Here is a 19,870-nt window from a genome sequence, read left to right as displayed (position 1 = left end):
AATAAAAAAATAAAATAGCTGAAATACTAGCTAGACCAGCTATTTGGAAGTCTAGCCACCCAAAGTATTTCTCGTACTTCTTGTGGAATTCTCCATCTATAGGTATACTCCGATTCTTATTCAAATCATGTACTTCACAATCTTTTCCAAATAATAGGTCCTGAACCAAAAAACTATTAATTTGTAAGCAATATCGAGATAATTTCGATATAGACATTTCGCTGTCGGACTTCCTTACTAGTCGCGGCGGCGAACGTGAGTACCCGTGGCCTGCAAACGGTGCTGCGCGAATGGTCGCCTCGCCCACCGCTTCGCTGTTCGCACCGCCGATCCCCGTGGCCAGGCCGTAATGCGTTTCGGTTTGAAGGGTGGGGCAACCGTTGTAACTATACTGAGATCTTAGAACTCATGTCTCAAGGTGGGTGGCGCATTTACATTGTAGATGTCTATGGGTAACCACTTAACACCAGGTGGGCTGTGAGCTCGTCCACCCATCTAAAAAAAAAAAAAAACAAAAGCTTATTATAAAATTCACGCTTAACCCCTATGCAGCATGGTGAAAGAACATGCTGTACCGATCTCACGTAATGTAGGATAATAGCAATAAGAAGAAGAATGATTAAAGAAGCAATTCAAAATGACAATTATCTACATTATATACAATACGTGAAACAAAAACTTTGTACCCCTTTTTACGAAAACTGCGCGGGCGGAGGAGTATGAAATTTCCCACACTTACGGCCTGGCCACGGGGATCGGCGGTGCGAACAGCGAAGCGGTGGGCGAGGCGACCATTCGCGCAGCACCGTTTGCAGGCCACGGGTACTCACGTTCGCCGCCGCGACTAGTAAGGAAGTCCGACAGCGAAATGTCTATATCGAAATTATCTCGATATTGCTTACAAATTAATAGTTTTTTGGTTCAGGACCTATTATTTGGAAAAGATTGTGAAGTACATGATTTGAATAAGAATCGGAGTATACCTATAGATGGAGAATTCCACAAGAAGTACGAGAAATACTTTGGGTGGCTAGACTTCCAAATAGCTGGTCTAGCTAGTATTTCAGCTATTTTATTTTTTTATTGCTTAGATGGGTGGACGAGCTCACAGCCCACCTTGTGTTAAGTGGTTACTGGAGCCCATAGACATCCACAACGTAAATGCGCCACCCACCTTGAGATATAAGTTCTAAGGTCTCAAGTATAGTTATAATGGCTGCCTCACCCTTCAAACCGAAACGCATTACTACTTCACGGCAGAAATAGGCAGGGTGGTAGTACCCACCCGTGTAGACTCACAAGAGGTCCTACCACCAGTAATTACGCAAATTATTATTTTGAAGATTTCATTTTTATCACACGATGTTATTCCTTCACCGTGGAAATCAATCGTGAACGTTGAGTGTTGTTGAGTACGTATTTCATTACAAAAATTGGTACCCGCCTGATATTCGAACACCGGTGCATCGCTCAACACGATTGCACCGGACGTCCGTTAGGCCACGACGACTTTAAAAATATAAAATAAAAAATAAATAAAAAATATAAAAATTTCGGCGTTAATTTTTCGCGGCGAAAACAACTAAACTCATTTAATCACTGCACTATTCGCCGCGACTACCGCTCGACTCCGTGGCTCGCGCCGTCCGTATTCATGCATTTGTTTTGCTCGCCCGCCGCATCGCGCGATTCGCTCGGTACATTTCGCCGGTCGCTTCGCCGGTCGCCGGTGCGCGTGGCTTGTTAGGTACATTTCTATGCGCTTGTTTTAGTCGCTAGACGCTTCGCCGTTCGCACCGCGCGAATATTCGCATCGGCGAATGTCCCGTGGCCAGGCTGTTACTGCTTCACGGCAGAAATAGGTACGGTGGTGGTACCTAACCGCGCGGACTCACAAGAAGTCCTACCACCATCTACCTTTTGCCTGGTGTTATTTTTTTTGGGCTAATTAAAACAAATACACTCTTTAGACGCGGTTTAGTTTGCCATCTGTCTCTTTATCTAATAACAATTTATATTGTGGCCTGTAATTTATATTACTATTTGGCTTTTCCTACTTCGTATAGGGCGTTCGCATCAATACTTCGATAAGATAAAAGATATGTTAATGATTCACGTTAGCTTGCGATGGTCGATGGTAGAGGTACCACTTTTTTTTTGAATCAATGCTTACAACCCTTACTAATTTTGAACATTTATCGAGTTCTTAAGACGACATTGGACTTCAGCATCAATGTCGCTATCCGCTGCGCAGAGGACAGGACCCCATGGAGGAATATAGTCCAAACAAAATTGCTCCGTAGAGGTGCATCGTGTTCCTCAGTGCTGAGGAAGTAGGAAGAGAAGGATCAAGTTATTAAAGTCACTCTTACGTTTTAATATCGCATTTATTATGGACGACGCCGGACCGTGAATCGTCCGTGACCATTGAAGTATCATGGAGGCATGGGGCATAAAGCTTCTTCACGTGATGATCCCGTAATTTCCTTCTGCGACAAGTCACGGTAATAGTTCAAAGGTGCTGTCTGAAACCCTACCGCTAACCCACATTGCATTTGTTTCCATTATATTAGCGATATACCATCCGGCTTGGAAACTTCGCTCGCACGGTATTCATTGAGGGTTTTGGCACTCCTGGGCCATTTAGGCGCTGGTGACCACTTAACACCGGGAAGCCGATCAGATAATAAAAATCACGAATCATATTTAAAATAAATGAGTGAAAATTAGACACAAACACAAAACACGTCTTACTCATAATAAATAGATATATGTACATAGTTTAAAAGCTCGGTACCCTGTATCGATTTTCGCGTTAAAATTGACTTTTTGTAACTTTTCCCCCTCGTCCAGACGTTTGCTCTATCTCTGTCATTCGTTATGAATTTAATGGCGCCAGACAGAGACGGCTAGTGTCTGAACGATAATTGGGAAAGATGGCTGTTTACACGCGCGTGGGGCTCCATTGCTTTACAGGTCCTGTGTAAGTGGGTTTTAAGTTTGAAGGCCGGTTTTTTATTCTATAATACAGTTATGGTCCTATATCTCAAGGTAGCATTTTCTTTCCGATATTCTGAACAAAGCTCTCCACTAGGCAAAAGATGGGAATAGAGAGTGAGAGTGAGAACAGCACGGAATAGTTGCGATCATATCTCCTCAGTGGGTTTCAACTCCGATCCGGTGGTAGATTCAGCAAAGCACTGCTCTTGCTAGGGCCAGTGCTAGCAAACTGTCAGGTTGAGACCGTGGCATTTACCATCCAGGGCGTAACTAGAATAGCACCTTAGGCTACGATCCAATAGGTAGGGAAAAGTCGCGATCTTTAACAAATGACTACGTACCAGACTTAGTGGTGTTAGGGCGTCTGGTGAGTCCGTACGGCTACCCTACCCTGCCTATTTCTGCCGTGAAGCAGTAATGCATTTCGGTTTGAAGGTTGGGGCAGCCGTTCTATTGTAAAAACTGATACTCAGAACACATGTGTCAAGGTGGGTGGCGGCAATTACGTTCCGATAACCATTTAGGTGGACCGTGAGATCGTCTCACCATCCACCCTCCTCATCAGAAAAAAACAAAGATGTTCATTAATAAAATTTTTAAGTATTTTAATTTATTAATATATATTTTTTTCATTCCAGGCACACCAAAGTTAATCCAGTATTCAAAAGAAAACCCGAGACCTTCTAGTCTGACGTAGTTTCTACTTAGTATCGTACTTAAATATACTTCTATTCATATACAAAAATATTTAGTATACAATTAAATTTTTAATAATAATAGTAATTAAAAAAAAAACTGTGATATAATTATTTAGTGGAGAGTGCAATAGGAATGTGCAATTCCGTTTATACACCGCATAACGTGAGCGGTTAGTGCTAAATGATTTAGTGTATTCCGGTCGAGGTGATTCCGTGATGGCGCTGCAACCCCAGCAGTTTTGCGTCCGTTGGAATTCTTATCACACTAATCTACAGGTGAGTGCTCTGTATATATATAAATTTGCAGGCATTTAAGTACCTTTCTCTCGGCATTTAGTCTTTTGTTTAGTACCAATTATCGGGCTTTAGTGTTGCTGATATATTTCTTTAAATAGTTCTCTATTTCGGTAACAAAAAAAGGAAATCGAATGTCATCAATATAGTTAAAGTTCAATTGAACATGCATTATTAAATCAAAAGTGATTGGTTAGATATTGGTACAATTATACGAGACCACACCAGAAGCACTGGCTTTCAAATAAGAAAACAATAATGAATATTGGTGTCACCTGGAAAATAGTTCTGAGGTTAATAATACACCAAAAAATAGAGCCCAATTCTAAAACATCCTCCCATTGTTTTTAAGTCAGTTCAATATGTACCTAACAGCGTTATCGGTTCCTTATATCGCGGAAAATAATAAAAGATATGCTATAAAAATCTGTTTGTGTGAATATCAAATGGTTTTTTTTAAAGATAATTGTTTTCTTGCTATAAGTTACCTAAAGAGGAACTTCTGAAAACTGCTTTGTTATGTTTAGAAAAAATTATGTGACATTTTTCCTTGAGCATGCAGAAGAAGCCGCGTGTAATAGCTAGTCATCAATATTAGTCATCCCCGGGTCGTGTTTGGAGACAATATGATGCTTTCACATAGACCCTTTTGGTCTGATAGTTCGGCTCTTCAACAGGCCGTTTTCCCGCGCCTGTTACTGACCGAACAATTCGCTGACGTCACGTTAGCGTGCGAATCGCGTCAGCTGCGATGCCACAAGCTGGTCTTGTCAGCATGCTCGGCGTACCTCGAGAGGCTATTGCTGCAGAACCCCTGCGACCATCCCATCGTCCTGATGCGGGACATGAGGTGAGCACCTTTTATTTAAGTCAAGAACATTATTCGTCTATAGCTCGACATGTGATCAGTTGTATTACAGTTGTCTCACTATTGAAACTGGCATGTTTTGCAACAGAAATTGTCAGGATGGTAGCTCCCACGCGATCTGATAAAACCCTCCACTTGTATTCACACTGTACAAATAGACTACGATAAAGTTTCTTCTTCGGTATTTTCGACATAAAAAACTGCCTTTATTGTTCAATCTTGCGTTTATTATTGCAGACGTTTCGACTACTATACTGTTTCCGTGGTCACTTACGGATGGCTGGGGTGTTATTAGACGACGTTTAAATTTAATGCCAAATACCGTCAAATATTGTAAAAAATTATTTTCTTGAGTATTTCTTATGTAACATTGAATAATATTAGAGGGTAATATCACCTGCTCAATGAAAGATCTTCCTTTTGCCGTTTACTCGTAAAGGGTAAAGAATTAAGATAAATTTTATGTTCATTGCTGCTTCAAATAAGAATGGTGGTTGTGAGAGTATATCTTATGTTGAATTCAGGTTCAGTGAAATGCAGGCACTAGTCGACTTTATGTACAAAGGGGAAGTGAACGTGACCCAAGAGGAGCTGCCGAGCCTCCTGAAGTCAGCCGAGGCTCTGCAGATCAGAGGTGAGTTTCTTCTGTCGGCTTTTAAGTTTCACTGCCGGTATGGATCCAATACGATCTGTTAATTATACGAAGCATCGGGTAGACGCATAATTAGAAAATTATGGAATTATCGCGTTATTACCATCCCATTACCGTTGATAGGAGTTCATCTATACTAGATAGAACCGCTGCATTCATCCGCAGTGCGTTTCCAAAGATCTTATTTGTGACCTACCAAATGGACCGACGACCTGGTGAAAATCGCTGGCTTACGTTGTGGTGTAGTGTGTGGTGTGCTGGTGGTGTTGTTGGTGGGTATGAGTGGAGATCAGCAGTGGACAGCTTTAGGCTGAAATAGTAATGACGATGATGACGTACCGTCCGGCTCTGGCTGCTATGGAATATCTTTCTTCAAAAGAATTTTAATAAGGTCGTTACTCAGTTACCCAGCGACTTGGTTTTGTCCCTAGTATTACTGGCGTTACAAAGCGTGGTCACAAATCTAAGATATCAGGCCAAAAATGTGCTTCGATTCCCGAGTGATGACATCTCGACTCTACCGAAGCGACTCCGAAGTGAGCCGATGTTTGACGGGTATTTGCAGCCCAGGTCCGCTAGATGGCGTGACTTTGCTTCCTTTATCGTGCCGGGATGCGATATATAGCTTTGTACACATCTTATGATTCCATCAACCCATAGACACAGCCCGCTGAGCTTCTCGCTGGATCTTCTGAGTGGGTCGCGTTTCCGATCCGGGGGTAGATTCTGCGAAGCACTGCTCTTGCTAGGGCCAGTGTTAGCAACACCCCTAGTTTGAGCCCCGTGAGCTCACATACTGGTTTTGTGAATTTAGTATAACCCCTTGAGTAGTATACTGTAAATTCGGATAGCTCCGGTCGGTGATGGTCAATTCCTCCACAGGTCTCTGCTCAAACGACAGTTCCGGTCTGACCGACAGCAAACCCGAGACGAAGGACTTCACCGTCGCCAGCGACGCCCTCGTCGCGAACGCACAGAAGGACAACCCCACTACCAATGGTAAGGCAACGTGCTTTTTTAGTCAACAAAGATGTTAGACTTGAACTATAGCAAAATCTGTGAGAGAGTGAGAGAGTGTGAAAGAGAGAGAGAGAGAGAGAGACAGAGATAGAGGCGATCTTTACCAGACAACCATCAGGTGGACAAGAATAATTTGGAAACGAATTACACGCGGTGTACCAATCTATTGAAATATATACATACACACACACATACACAAATACCATACCTACATATATATGTACAAATACACAATGTGATATAATAATAATTTGCATTCAGATTGAGGGGCAGACCTCACGCGTCAAAGTAATTTACGGTGTTCATATATAATGTATGTACTAGCTGACCCGGCAGACTTCGTAGTGCTTCAATCGATAAAGAAAAGACCTAATCTTTTGTAAAAAATAAACTTTAAACAAACAAAACGAATCCGTCTGACGGGGGACACATCAATTCCAAACCATCATAATTCAAGACCAAAATTAGCCAAATCGGTCTAGCCGTTCTCGAGTTTTAACGAGACGAACGAACAGCAATTCATTTTTAAATATATATATGTATTTATTTGAAATCGTGTCCAAATTCGGCTGTAACAAATGAATTAAGCAGACACCCTTATTTCGTCAGGACCGAGTCAAGCGCCTAAGTCGATACCCCAGTCATCTCCCAACGGACCTAAGAAACGGAAATCTGAAGACCTGGCTGCTGATGTGAAGGAGGAAACCGTCGAGGAAGACGGACTGTATTACGGCGAAATGGATAACGACCCCATGGAATACAACGAGGTGAGGAGTAGCTTAGTGGTGGTAGGAGGTGTTGTGGGTAGGTACCACCACCCTATTTCAGCCATCAAGCAGTAATGCTTGAAGGGCGGGGCAGCCGTTGTAACTAAACTGAGACCTTAGAACTCATGTCTCAAGGTGGGTGGCGCATTTACGTTGTAGATGTCCTTGGGCTCCAGTAACCACTTAACACCTGTGTGGCTGTGAGTTTGTCCAACCATCAAAGAAAAAAAAAAAAAAAGCAGTAATGCTTGAAGGGCGGGGCAGCCATTGTAACTATACTGAGACCTTAGAACTCATGTCTCAAGGTGGGTGGCGGCATTTACGTTGTAGATGCCTATGGGGTCCAGTAACCACTTAATACCAGGTGGGCTCTGAGCTCATCCACCTATCTAAGCAGTATATAAATAAAATAAAGATGAAAAATATGCTTTTGGACCGAAATTGTAAACCTTTAAATTAGCTGTGTTCATTGTCAGTTTAAGAGGCAACAACAAGTAAGAATATCGCAATTTTCGTCCAAAAGTCTATTTTTGCCATTGGCAACCATTCATACCGGCTTACTTACGGGCTTTATTAACAAATGCGAGCTTAAAGTTTATGGTTTTTTTTATCTTTCAGGACGACGAACCAGGGAAACCGGGCAGCAGTCTTGGTCAGCCATCAGGTAAGACTTTTAGCAGCACGCTTGTTTGTTAATTAATTAATAATTTGTGGGATAACTATTAAATGAATTTCGCTCGAAAGTTTCCATCGATATCTGTGATTTGATTTTCGGAAAATTCCTCGGATAATTCACCGATAAAATAAAATCCTTGATTATTTTATACGTTTGTCTCGGCCGATAAAAGAAAAAACTCAAAAAAAAAACAAGTGTACAAATTTTCAAAATGGCGTCGCGATGAATCGTTTTTTTTTTCTTTCTTAATCTGTGAAGTGATCCTTGTTTTTTATTTCCAATGTGCGTAAGAAGAGTAAAAAAATGTCTGTAAGGTAGGCCTGTTTTGATGTATTTGTGAATCAGTAGAATGTTATTTAAACAAGAAAAAAGAAATACAATTGGACCATGAATGTTCTAAAGTAGTTGTAAATGTTTTAATTTTTTATTTATTAATTTTTAAGTTTATTTTAAGTCCTTTCCAGGGCTGATCTTACAGACATTTTTTTTATTTAATTATTTTTTTATTTACCTTCCATATTCCCATTCATGGTTCAATGGTGGTAATTTGAATTTTTTTCACTGGCAACACTTATGTTTTTAGGGAGCCGCCGCGACTACGTGCGCGTGAAGCCGGAGAGCGAATTGTTTTTTCAAAATAAACTGCAGAATTTAGCGAAAGCCAATTCCGAATACATCAACAGGCTATCCAAAATGAACGCTGTGGAAATAAAAAATGAATTTTCCAAATACGGGCTCAATACGAACGCCACAGAAGAATATTTACAGCAGAAGAACGCAGAGAAAGCAGAGAATGACTATTACAAATCATGGTTGGAGCAAAATGGCGAGCTCGAAGTGTCTCTCCTGAGAGCGAGCCAAGTGAAGAAGTCGAGGATCGAGCAGAAACCGCAAAAATCCGAGGTGGAACTGATCCCCAAAAGTGTTGTCAACAAAGAGATTTACCGGAAAATCGGGGAAAAAGCGCAGATCAGACGAAGGGGCAGGCCGCCTATTTTCAAAGATAAAAACGTTGATATAGGCGACACGGTGCTCAAGTCGGACCTGGATCAGTTCTTGGAGGGCAAAGAGATCAGTTCCTCGGGCTTGTCGCGTAAAGACCTGGAGAGGGTCATGATGGGGAAATTCAATCCTAATAGGAGGTACTCGAACGAGGCCATGTGGGCAGCCCTAATGGATGTCAAGAAGGGCGGGAGTATTTACAGGTAATATATTTTGTATAATCATTAAGATAAATAGGTTTGTATTGGATCTTTGTGTTGGTGACCGAAGTAGAGTAAATCCATACTACCTGGAGCCACTGCGTTCATCCACAGTGCGCTCCCAGAGATCTTATTTGCCACGTACCATCCGGCTTTGGAATGAGCTCCCCTCCACGGTGTTTCCCGAGCGGTATGACATGTCCTTCTTCAAACGAGGCTTGTGGAGAGTACTTAACGGTAGGCAGCGGCCTGGCTCCGCCCCTGGCATTGCTGAAGTCTATGGGCGACGGTAACCACTCACCATCTGGTTTTTTTCTTATTGCTTAGATGGGTGGACGAGCTCACGGCCCCCCTGGTGTTAAGTAGTTACTGGAGCCCATAGAAGTCTACAACGCAAATTCGCCAGCCACCTTGAGATACAATTTCTAAGGTCTCAGTATAGTTAAACGCCTATCGCACTCTTGAAACCGAAACGCATTACTGCTTCACTTCAGAAATAGGCGGGGTGGTGGTACCTACCCGTGTGGACTCACAAGAGGTCTTACCACCAGTAATTATTGAATTCGTTTAAACAATGTGACCCATAAACGAGCCTCAACGAGACTGTCTCGCTGCAGGGCCGCCCAAACTCATAAAGTGCCCAGAAAATCGCTGCGTAACTGGATGAAGCGCTGCCACATCAAGTCGTCCTTCCCGATGCCGCAGCAACTGAAGCAGTTCGTCGAGAACAGCAAGCGTCAGAAGGAGTATAAGCATTACGAGTGCCTCAACGCGGGCGACCCTCAGCCTCAGGACAAGAGCGAGAACGAAACCGAACTGGACTTTGGCAAGCATTTCCTGTCGTTCGCGAATAATGTGTCCAGCGAGGACGAAGCCCCCAAAACTGGGGAGAAATCTCCCGAATTAAAGGGCGACTGCGATGGCAATACCGTCCTTGATATGTCATTGCATGAATAATTTGTCTTGTGTTGCCATACTGCGGTTTGTGGAATGAAGACACTGAATGTTTTGCGCGGTGCTATTCTGATTTAAATTAAGAAAACCATGCCTCTAATCTTATAATAATAAATAATCATTGTGTCTAATAAAATAAAATACTGTAAAAAATTAAAAAAATTGTCTATGCGCCGATGGCTGGGCGTATTCTAAGTCCACTCTAATTTGTACTGTCAAACAAATTCTAAATACAAGTATATTAATAGAGAATTCGCAGTATGGAAACGTGTTCAGAAAATTAATAATACAAAATGACTGTAACTTATATATTAAAATTAATATCTAATTATATAGAAAAATAAAAAAATGTGGCCTGTCGTTTGTATACGAGGATATATAACTGCCAAAGAAATAAGCAAAGATATTTAATATATTTAACGAATGTATTTTAAACAAACGATTTTCCCAAAGAAATTATAAATTATTGATAATGTTGCAATAGAATCCAAAGAGTTTTAAAATTACGGGAAAAAAACGTGTTTCGTGTGGTAGCATTTTCGTAATGTTGCCATTGAAAAAAAGTATATTTAAATTTGATTATTTATTCTTTAATTATTGATACTTAATGTTGTAACGTATTTCTTTTACTTATTAATGTTAGTTATACATATTTATAAATAAGTGTGTTTTAATAGATTTGACGAAAATCGTATTAAAATTACTTTTTACACTGACATTGTCATTGAGACGCCGGAAAAATCGTGCAAATTTTATGCAGAAATCTGCCCTCCATTGACACTATAGTTAACACAAGTAAAGATTTGGATTCGCTTCAATAATTGTGCGATTGAAAGTTTTCATGGATGGGCACCAAGGTTTCAAGTGAAACTTCTGCGTAATACGTGTCCGTTAACGTTCTCGATAGCGTTAAAGTTAAATCAAATTTGTATGGAGTTGCAACAGCGCCCCTAGCGGCAAACGCAGGCAAACCTTCTAACTCCATACAAATTTGAGTTAACTTTAACGCGGTCGAAAAGTTAAAAAACTAAGCACACAGAAGGGAGACTGTTCAATCAAAATGAGCCTCCCAAGATTTATGGGAAACCACAGAACTCGACTGAGAGAGCAACCGTCACTTGTAGCCACAACCCAGCTCCACACGTATGACGTCACGTACTGTGACCCACTAAGAAATGCAGTGACTTGTTAAAATATCATTTTCGTCAAATTTGTTATTAAAAAAAAAAAAACTAAAAACTTTTTACTAGTTTTAAAAACAAACTTGGCCTTGAAAATTATTAATATTGAGTGCTTAAAGGGACAACGTCCATTCGTTTAAAAAAAATTTAAGAAATATTAAAAGACTTGAAAATGTTTATGTAAAGTTTTTATGTATATTAATAAAACGGTTTTAGCTTTTTACCTGTTCGTACATGTATGTAAGTTTTAATTATCGCATCTTGCATTGTTGTGTATAATAACAATGACAATGTTGAATGCAATTTAAATGGAATATGTACTTAAATTGTCAATTTAACTTGCGAAATGATAAAACAGTTTTGGGTATTAGGCCAAAATGGGCGTGGAATAGGGTAATTTAGCTATCCCTCTCGCACGCGCGCGCGTAATGAATGTGACGTCATAAAACGCTGGTAACACCAGATCGTAAAGTTGAAGACTCGAAGCCATTAAAGCCAGAGAGGAGATGAAGCCAAGGGGCTGACAGGAAATTATGCCTATTTCTGCCGTGAAGCAGTAATGCGTTTCGGTTCGAAGGGCGGGGCAGCCGTTGTAACTATACTGAGACTTTAGAACTCATATCTCAAGGTGTAGATTTTTATGGGCCCCGGTAACCACTCAACACCAGGTGGTCTGTGAGCTCGTCCAACCATCTATGCAATAAATAAATAAATAAATATTCGTTTGTAAATCAAAGTATTTCGTCAAGTGGATCTCGTAACCTGTCATGTAAAAAGCGTAGGACCACTTAATGACCTTAACTTCACTTTAAAAGTATATAAAAGCTGAGCTTTAACCCGAAATCTGTTATAAGCTTCACGTGAAAATTTAATTCGTATTGATTTACAAAAAAACTGTTCTTATTAATTTTTTAGTTTCCGTTTTTATTTCGTTAAGACAAAAAAGTGTTTGTAACAAAAACACGTGCAATAGGAAAGCCTTGGAGCCGGTGCTGTCAGCTCGCGAAAATTCCCCGGAATTTCGGGAATTGCGTTAAAACGATGAACATAAAAATCAAGTGTGTAGAGTCCGATACGCGATCGATACTGTACGCCAATGTAGCTGCAACAGTCCTCATCGCGTCACTAACTCTAGTTCAAGCGAATTAAAACGAAGTGAAACAACTTTACGTTTTCCACTAAACCCAATAGATGGCGCTAGCGGTGTCAGAATAACAAACATTAAAGATTGCATATCGTAGGATGAAAGGTGGTTTATTAGCTATAACATTTCGATGTTTTTAATTGAGCTTCAATTAAGTTTACTCCGTTTTAATAGCTGAAGCCGTTTTTTTGTTGTTATGATATTTTTTCCAAATGTTTGAACTTTAAGTGGCTCTCCTGTATAGCTGCAAAAATATCCCTTAAACCAAATAACCTTTCATCCCCCGATATATATATATATATATATATATATATAAAGCATTCAATAATATTTAATTAATACAAATATGTTCCTAAACGTTACTTAATAAAACTTAGTAATTTAACCTTATTCGATTGAGTGTGTTTTTCGCGTGTCATTTGCGAACGTTCTCGATCGCGTAAAAGTTAACTCGAATTTGTATGGAGTTAGAACAGCGCCCCTAGCGACAAACGTAGGCAAACGATCCGACTTCATACAAATTCAAGTTAACTTTTACGCTATCGAGAACGTTAAAAAATTCGCACTAATAACTTAACAAGATTTGCCTTTTAATCAGTACGTCAAGCATTTTTATTACACGATGTTATTCCTTCACCGTGGAAGTCAATCGTGAACATTTGCTGAGTACGTATTTTATTAGAGAAATTGGTACCCGCCTGCGGGATTCGAACATCGGTGTATCGCTAGATACAAATGCACCGGACGTCTTATCCTTTAGGCCACGACGACTTCAGACTTGGTTCAAGCGACATTTCGCTTAACACGCGACATTTATCTTTGTAATTAAAGTTGCGTTTTATTTGGCATCGGCATCAACAGTTCGATGTTTTTAATTGAACTTCAATAATAAGTTTTTCAAAAATTTAAACTATAAATGACTTTCCGGTAAATGTGCAAAAATAGCCTTTCACGACTTGATAGTTCATCAAGTGTCTTCGTTTCCGATTCCAATAAAAGCGATACGATATTTTTTATTAAATCGGCAGACGAGCATAGGACCCGTTTGATGGTGAGTGGTTACTGTTAATTCATCACTGCCAGGGGTACGACCAAGCCTCTGCCTACTGACCATATGTTAGGAGTATTAATTTAACTAGTGTACGCTCCATGATCGACCATAATCAATTTCATCTCGAAATTTAAATGGGAGAATAAGATTTTTCGATTTATTTTACTGACAACAATGTAGGTTTTCGTTTAAAAAGGCAAATCACGTTAAGGGTATTTTTATTAAAATTGTTTTTCATTTATTTATTGTGCGAAAAAAGCAAGCGAAAGTGTTAAGTTTACGGTGAAACTATATACAGGGTGTCCCAGAAAGAATGGATAATCCTGAAACACCTCAATGGGGACTCAAAATAAAAAATTAAAAATAATATTTATTAGGTAGTACCCAAATTAAAAATAAAGAAAAAAATACCAAAATTAATGATTAAAATTTAAGTTCTAATTAACTTTTATAAAAAATTACACTAGCTACTCATACGATTATACGGCATATTCCTTAGTATAGTCCATGTATAATATTATAACACCAAAAAGCCTATGGATTTCATTTATTTGTAGCTATTGTATATTCCAAAACGCATAGCAGTATGGAAAATATCAACTTTTTTTTAAAATACTGAATTTGGGTACTACCTGAGAATTTTTTTATTTATTTTTTTATTTTGTGTCCCCAATAGCTCTACTATGAGGTGTTTCAGGACTATCCATTCTTTTTGGGACACCCTGTATTTTTGTTTGCGGCCTAAAACATGTTCTAATATAACATTACAAAAGAAAACATTGTCGATTTATCGTTACGAAAAAGTAATTCATGTTGCTTCATCTCTGCGACATTGGTGTGTTGCTAGTGATTATACAAAAATCTTTGTAATGCGGTTTTAACGCCCGACAAGTGCCTATGTGAGTACTGGTAATAACAGAGCAAAAGTTAAACGCCTCCTAAATCTTGGTGCTGATTGGATATTGATTGATTGATTGAATACGGCGGTCGAAATTTCCAATCATATAAATGAGACCGTCAGTGCAAAAGTGGCCTAACCCACAATTTTTCGGATTCGTGCTTATATGTATATTGCAATTTATTTAAAACACAATATATTTTGATGCAAAACCCGCCTATCTCTAGTCTCACCCATAGAGAACAGATGGATTTGTAAATATTATTTTTCGCGCGTATTGTTTTTGCCTACGAACCAATATAAAAGTAAATTCTAACCTCATTATCTCCATACTAACTATGTAAAGGTTAGGCCAGTTTTGCCCTGACTACCTAAAATTTGGATCATGCGTGTTTCACAGGGGCTTTAGTTTTGTCCATGTTCTGAACTGACAATTATTATTTATTTTAATTGTAACTATTATAATAGTTACATGTAAAATAATTGAGAGAGAGAGAGAGAGAGAATACACTTTATTGCACCCAAAACACAATTTACATTCAAAAACAGTCAAAAGGCAGATAGATTTGTACATTAGGCGGTCTTACCGCTAAAAGCGATAAATATAGTAGGTATGTTACGGTGTACCATTGACAATACCTTAATATAGAAAATATATACATACAATAAACAGATATATACCGTTTACATAATATGTATATACAAAATAATATTAATGGTATTTAAATAGTTTAAAATCTCTTAATGGCACTTCAATGATTCTACTTACACGCATGGACTTGTTTCAGATATAAATGATTTTTTATTTTTATTTTAATTAATATGATCATTGAAAAAGGTTTGAAAAAATACATTTCCTTATTTTTATTTATTTATTGCGTTTTGGCGGGTAGCTAGCATAGAACACAAGATATTTGACAGATGCCTGAATCTCGCTTACGACATTACCAAGATAAGCTTGCATATGTACTGGTGGTACTTTATTGGTGGTAGGACGTCTTGTGAGTCCGCACGAGTAAGTACCACCACCCCGCTATTTCTGCTGTGAAGTAGTAATGCGTTTCGGTTTGAAGAGTGGGGTAGCCGTTGTAAATATGCTGAGACCTTAGAACTTATATTTCAAGGTGGGTGGCGCATTTACGTTGTAGATGTCTATGGGCTCCAGTAACCACTTAACACCAGGTGAGCTCTGAGCTCGTTCACCCATCTAAGCAATAAAAAAAGCAAGTTCCGAACGATAACATTTGAAGTGTCGGTCTACACTCCCTCGATTCAAGATCTTTTTTCGTTAAGCCTACCGAAAGATCTTTCAAAGTAAATAAATAAAACAACAATTTTTTTGAAGAAAACTCCCAAAGGACTGCTTGTATACAAATTGATAGAAATACCAATATTTAGTTGCAGTTTTAATACGCCTATTAGCTCTTTCTGTATCTTTAAACCTATGTAATGGAATCTATCAAGGTAATTGAATTGACAAATTTCACAAGTGTCAAGACCGATGTTACTATAAAAATATTAATAATTTAACCTAATATCCTGACCAGAATCTCGAAGATTGTTGATGATTACGGACTCTTGCACACTTAACGCAAGGCGGGCCGTGAACTCTTCCGAAAAACTAGCACAGAGAATTCTAATTTAAGATATGTGCTTATTAAATACCGAATTAGTAGGTAATATACTATAGTTACCGGCAACGTTATGTAGCAATGTTGCCAGTAAAAAAAACTTAAAATTTCGTGGTGATTCCACTACGAGTCTGGCAACACGTTTGACCGTTGCATTGACTAAAATAATTGTGCCTTACTATTCTGTTTCGTTGTGATTTCTATTTAAAGACTTATCTATGATGTGCTAGTATTAGGTCGTTAATGATTTCGGAAATGCGTGTTTTCTGCCTATAACGATAGGCAGCGGCTTGGCTCTGACCCTGACATTGCTGAAGTCCATGGGCGACGGTAACCATACACCATCAAGTGGGCCGTATGGTCGTCTGCCTACAAGCGCAATAAAAAAAGTCCAAATTGGGTTATAGTGCTTTAACGAATATAAAGAAAAGTTCATTAAAATTTGATGAAATTGATTCTATAGTCTCAGCTAAGGCAGACAAAATGTTTGTATATATCCTACTGATAATAATAATACTAATAATTTAAAAAAAATGTGATTTTCTGACTCTAGAGCGAATCGAAATGTCGATTAATTGCTTTTAAAACATCGATTACCTATTGTCTGTTATTACCAGTAATAATACATTATAGTATTTAAGGTGTATTATAGTATGTAAGTAGTTGTGTAATTGAAAAGTTATATACATACATAATATATATATATTATACATGCAGTATTATGTTAGTGAACGCGGTCTAATTTCTGTTTGGTGTTAGTAAATAAAGAATGAAATTTATATGATTATTTTTTTGTGTTTTTCTCTAAATCGACTGATGCTATAGACGTGTCAGTGCTATTTAGTTTAAGCGACGTTTTTGAAACTTTATAAGTGAGCCCTTTAAGTTTGGAAAAAATATCATGACAAAAAAACACTTGGGGCACCCGGGGACTGCCGCGGTAAAGCATTGCATAGCATTTTTTATCAACTTATACAATTATTATAATTAGACAATAATAATTTAATATTATAACAATAATAAAATAAGACCACGCTGTATTTATAAACATTAACAAAAGCAAAACGTTATCTGTCCTCTTCACACTCATAAGCTAGACCGCGCGAGAGAGAGATGGGCAGACTTTTGATAATGCACATGCAGTGCGACGTCACGCCACGCGCTTATTTACAAACACTACCTACACAAGCGCAACGTGTGAATGTGTTGAACGCGGACTACATGATAGGCGGAGTGGGAGTGCTAGGTTTTATGTTCGTTACGGAATTTCTTGATTTGGTTGCCGCTCGCAAAGCCCGCAATAAAAGCTATGCAATAGCTTAAAATCGTCAACAGCTATTTGAATGTTGTAAAAATAAATGAAGTTCAATTACAAACATCGAATTGTTGATGCTAATACAAATAAAACGGATCTTTTACAAAAATTAATGTCGCGTGTTAAGCGAAATGTCGCTTAAAACAAATAGCCTTTCACCCCTTGATATGGTGTTTTCGGTATTCCCAATATGGAAACACATATTGAATATTTATCAATTTAAATAAAATGCGGTGATATATGTATAAATGATTTGGTAGCGCGCTCTAACCGCTACCGCGCTGGGTCGAATAATGTGGATACGTTTCCCACTTTTTTCCCTACCTATGCTGACAGCCTTGAGAGGCTATTTCAGCTTCTCCTTGACGTGTAGGTAAGCTCGCGGGGCTCAAACCGGGAGTGTTGCTAACACTGGCCCTAGCAAGAACAGTGCTTCGCAGAATCTACCACTGGATTGGATTTGATTTGATTTGATTTGTGGTACCTAAAAGCACCGTTAATCGGGAGGATCCGTGATGACGTATTTAGGGCGACGTCGACTGTTTATCATTTGGTCTACAGGATCGGGTATGCATTTCCCACATCAGACAAACATTTGTATGGTGAACATCATACTATTTTCCATTATGTCTCGGTCCTTATTATCTATAGCTATATCTACTTATTTAAACGTATATAAGGTCTTTTTGGCGGGAACGCGAGAAGTTAATCTGTGTGATTTGTTTTATTTTGTCTATTTAGTGTTTCTTCAAGTTTAAATGCGTAATAACCAATGGTTTATTAACTAAGTATTTAGTATCTGTGAAAGTGCACAAAAGTGGGAAAATGAAACAAAGCCGCCGGACCTAACTTCTCGGGATCCTCCAAAATGACCACTGAAAAAATCTCAGTAAATGACCACCATTTTACTGAGATTATCATCAATCGTTAAATAGTACAATTTGATATGTATGGATACTTAACATCAGGCTTTACAATCTCTATTGGGAAAATGTATTAAAAAAAAGCTTTTTTTTATTTGATTTTACTAGTGTGAGTAAGGTAAGCATCATTGCCCCCCACCTTGAGGTACGTGAGGTTGAAGTGTAATTTGCATTGTACCGCTTCCTTGCACCTAATAGCCAGAACACTTACTAGCTAAACAATGGTACCGTTAATTTAAATGAAATTAAACTTTATTTTAAATCCCGGAAGAGCGGCTTTTCCTCGCTTTTGAACACGTTCCCCTCCCCAGTAGGAAGCCAGGAAAAGGAACGCCCTTTATAGTATCAAACAAAACAATGTTGCCAACTTTAATGAGACCACCGAGAACTCGGGAGAATTAAATTAAACAAAAAACAAAAATACTAACGGGCGATTCTTTTTCCTTGCTTGTTCCAGGTTTGAGGACGTCAACGAAAATCGTCACAAGACATTTTATTGATATGGATAACGGTATACCAATGAACATACACGCAAGGCCCCGGGTCGTGGGGCGGAGGCCTAACGCCATCGTGAATATCGAGACCGACGTGTTCCAAGAAAAGTCTTATAAGCAATATTCCTCGCAGCATCTCAGAGACGCTCTGATCGCCGTCAAGAAGGGTTACAGCGTGTACGCAGCATCAAACAAATATGGAGTGCCCAGGAAAACTCTAAGGAATTGGATGGAGAAATATGATATAAAGAGTCAATTTTCTAAAGGCAGGCGGGGGACGAGACCAACTCAGATCTTAGATCCCTTGGACCTGATGGTGGAGTCCCGTTCGGAGCGCTACGATGAATCGCTCTAACTTAAATGCTAAATCTTGTCCGCGTACGCTGGCAGACGTATATTTGAAACTACTCACGAATGCTTACAAGCACTCACGTGTGCTCACCGGTGCTCACGAGTGCTCACGACTGACGGACCACACCCGCTGCCGGCGTACGTTCAATAGGAACGGAAATTTTTTACCCTTATTTATTCTGTTATAGTTTAAAAAAACTACAATATTTCTTTCATCGTCTCCCTAGGTCAAATTTCTATAACGTAAACAATATTAATTTTCTAAACTAAAAACACGCTTGTCGTGGGAATTTCTTTATGTTTTTAACAAATTTTGTCACGGTCATTTTACAATAGGTACAAAAAACACTTAATTAAATTTAGACTGTGTGAAATATAGTATATTATTATATCGAGCTGTGACATTTCTTAAATTTTACAAGAGAGCCAGTTAAAGGTAAAAATTTGGAAAAAATATAACAAAAAAACTTCTTCAGCTTTCGAATGAAACTTAATTGAAGTTCAATTAAAAACATCGAATTGTTGATTGATACTAATACTAAATAAAACGGACCTTTAATTACAATGAGAAATGTCGCTGAAACCAAATAGCTTTTCACCTCTCGATATATTCTTTCTAACAATACCACGAAATACTGTTTGTTACAATAAGGAATCTGCTCACAACCTTATCCTTTGCCAATTATTAATCGAATATAGGGATTTCATAGTCATTATTTAATATACAACAATAATATAACTAATAATGTTT

The 19,870-nt window shown here is 38.7% G+C and overlaps 1 protein-coding gene across 10 annotated transcripts in view; it reads left to right on the top strand.

Moving 5' to 3' along the window:
• Nucleotides 1-19,870, top strand: part of LOC101737369 (protein bric-a-brac 2) — a 48,659-nt gene that overhangs the window by 12,805 nt on the left and 15,984 nt on the right. For 6 of the 10 annotated variants that reach the window (XM_012694328.4, XM_012694330.4, XM_012694329.4 and 3 more), the window contains 8 exons: nucleotides 3,639-3,974; nucleotides 4,670-4,842; nucleotides 5,385-5,494; nucleotides 6,395-6,511; nucleotides 7,142-7,299; nucleotides 7,918-7,963; nucleotides 8,559-9,180; nucleotides 9,795-16,823. In XM_012694328.4, coding sequence (XP_012549782.2) covers nucleotides 3,915-3,974; nucleotides 4,670-4,842; nucleotides 5,385-5,494; nucleotides 6,395-6,511; nucleotides 7,142-7,299; nucleotides 7,918-7,963; nucleotides 8,559-9,180; nucleotides 9,795-10,134 — 1,626 coding nt within the window. In that variant the 5' untranslated portion in view covers nucleotides 3,639-3,914 and the 3' untranslated portion in view covers nucleotides 10,135-16,823. Of the gene's footprint in view, nucleotides 1-3,638; nucleotides 3,975-4,669; nucleotides 4,843-5,384; nucleotides 5,495-6,394; nucleotides 6,512-7,141; nucleotides 7,300-7,917; nucleotides 7,964-8,558; nucleotides 9,181-9,794; nucleotides 16,824-19,870 lie in introns of those variants that run through there. The other 4 variants (XM_038019187.2, XM_062675325.1, XM_062675323.1 and 1 more) reach the window with 1 other exon arrangement.

This window comes from Bombyx mori, chromosome 23 (assembly GCF_030269925.1).
Source record: "Bombyx mori chromosome 23, ASM3026992v2".
Lineage (NCBI taxonomy): Eukaryota > Metazoa > Arthropoda > Insecta > Lepidoptera > Bombycidae > Bombyx > Bombyx mori.
Note: the sequence above shows the minus strand (reverse complement) of the source record. Positions and strands in the feature narration are given on the sequence as shown.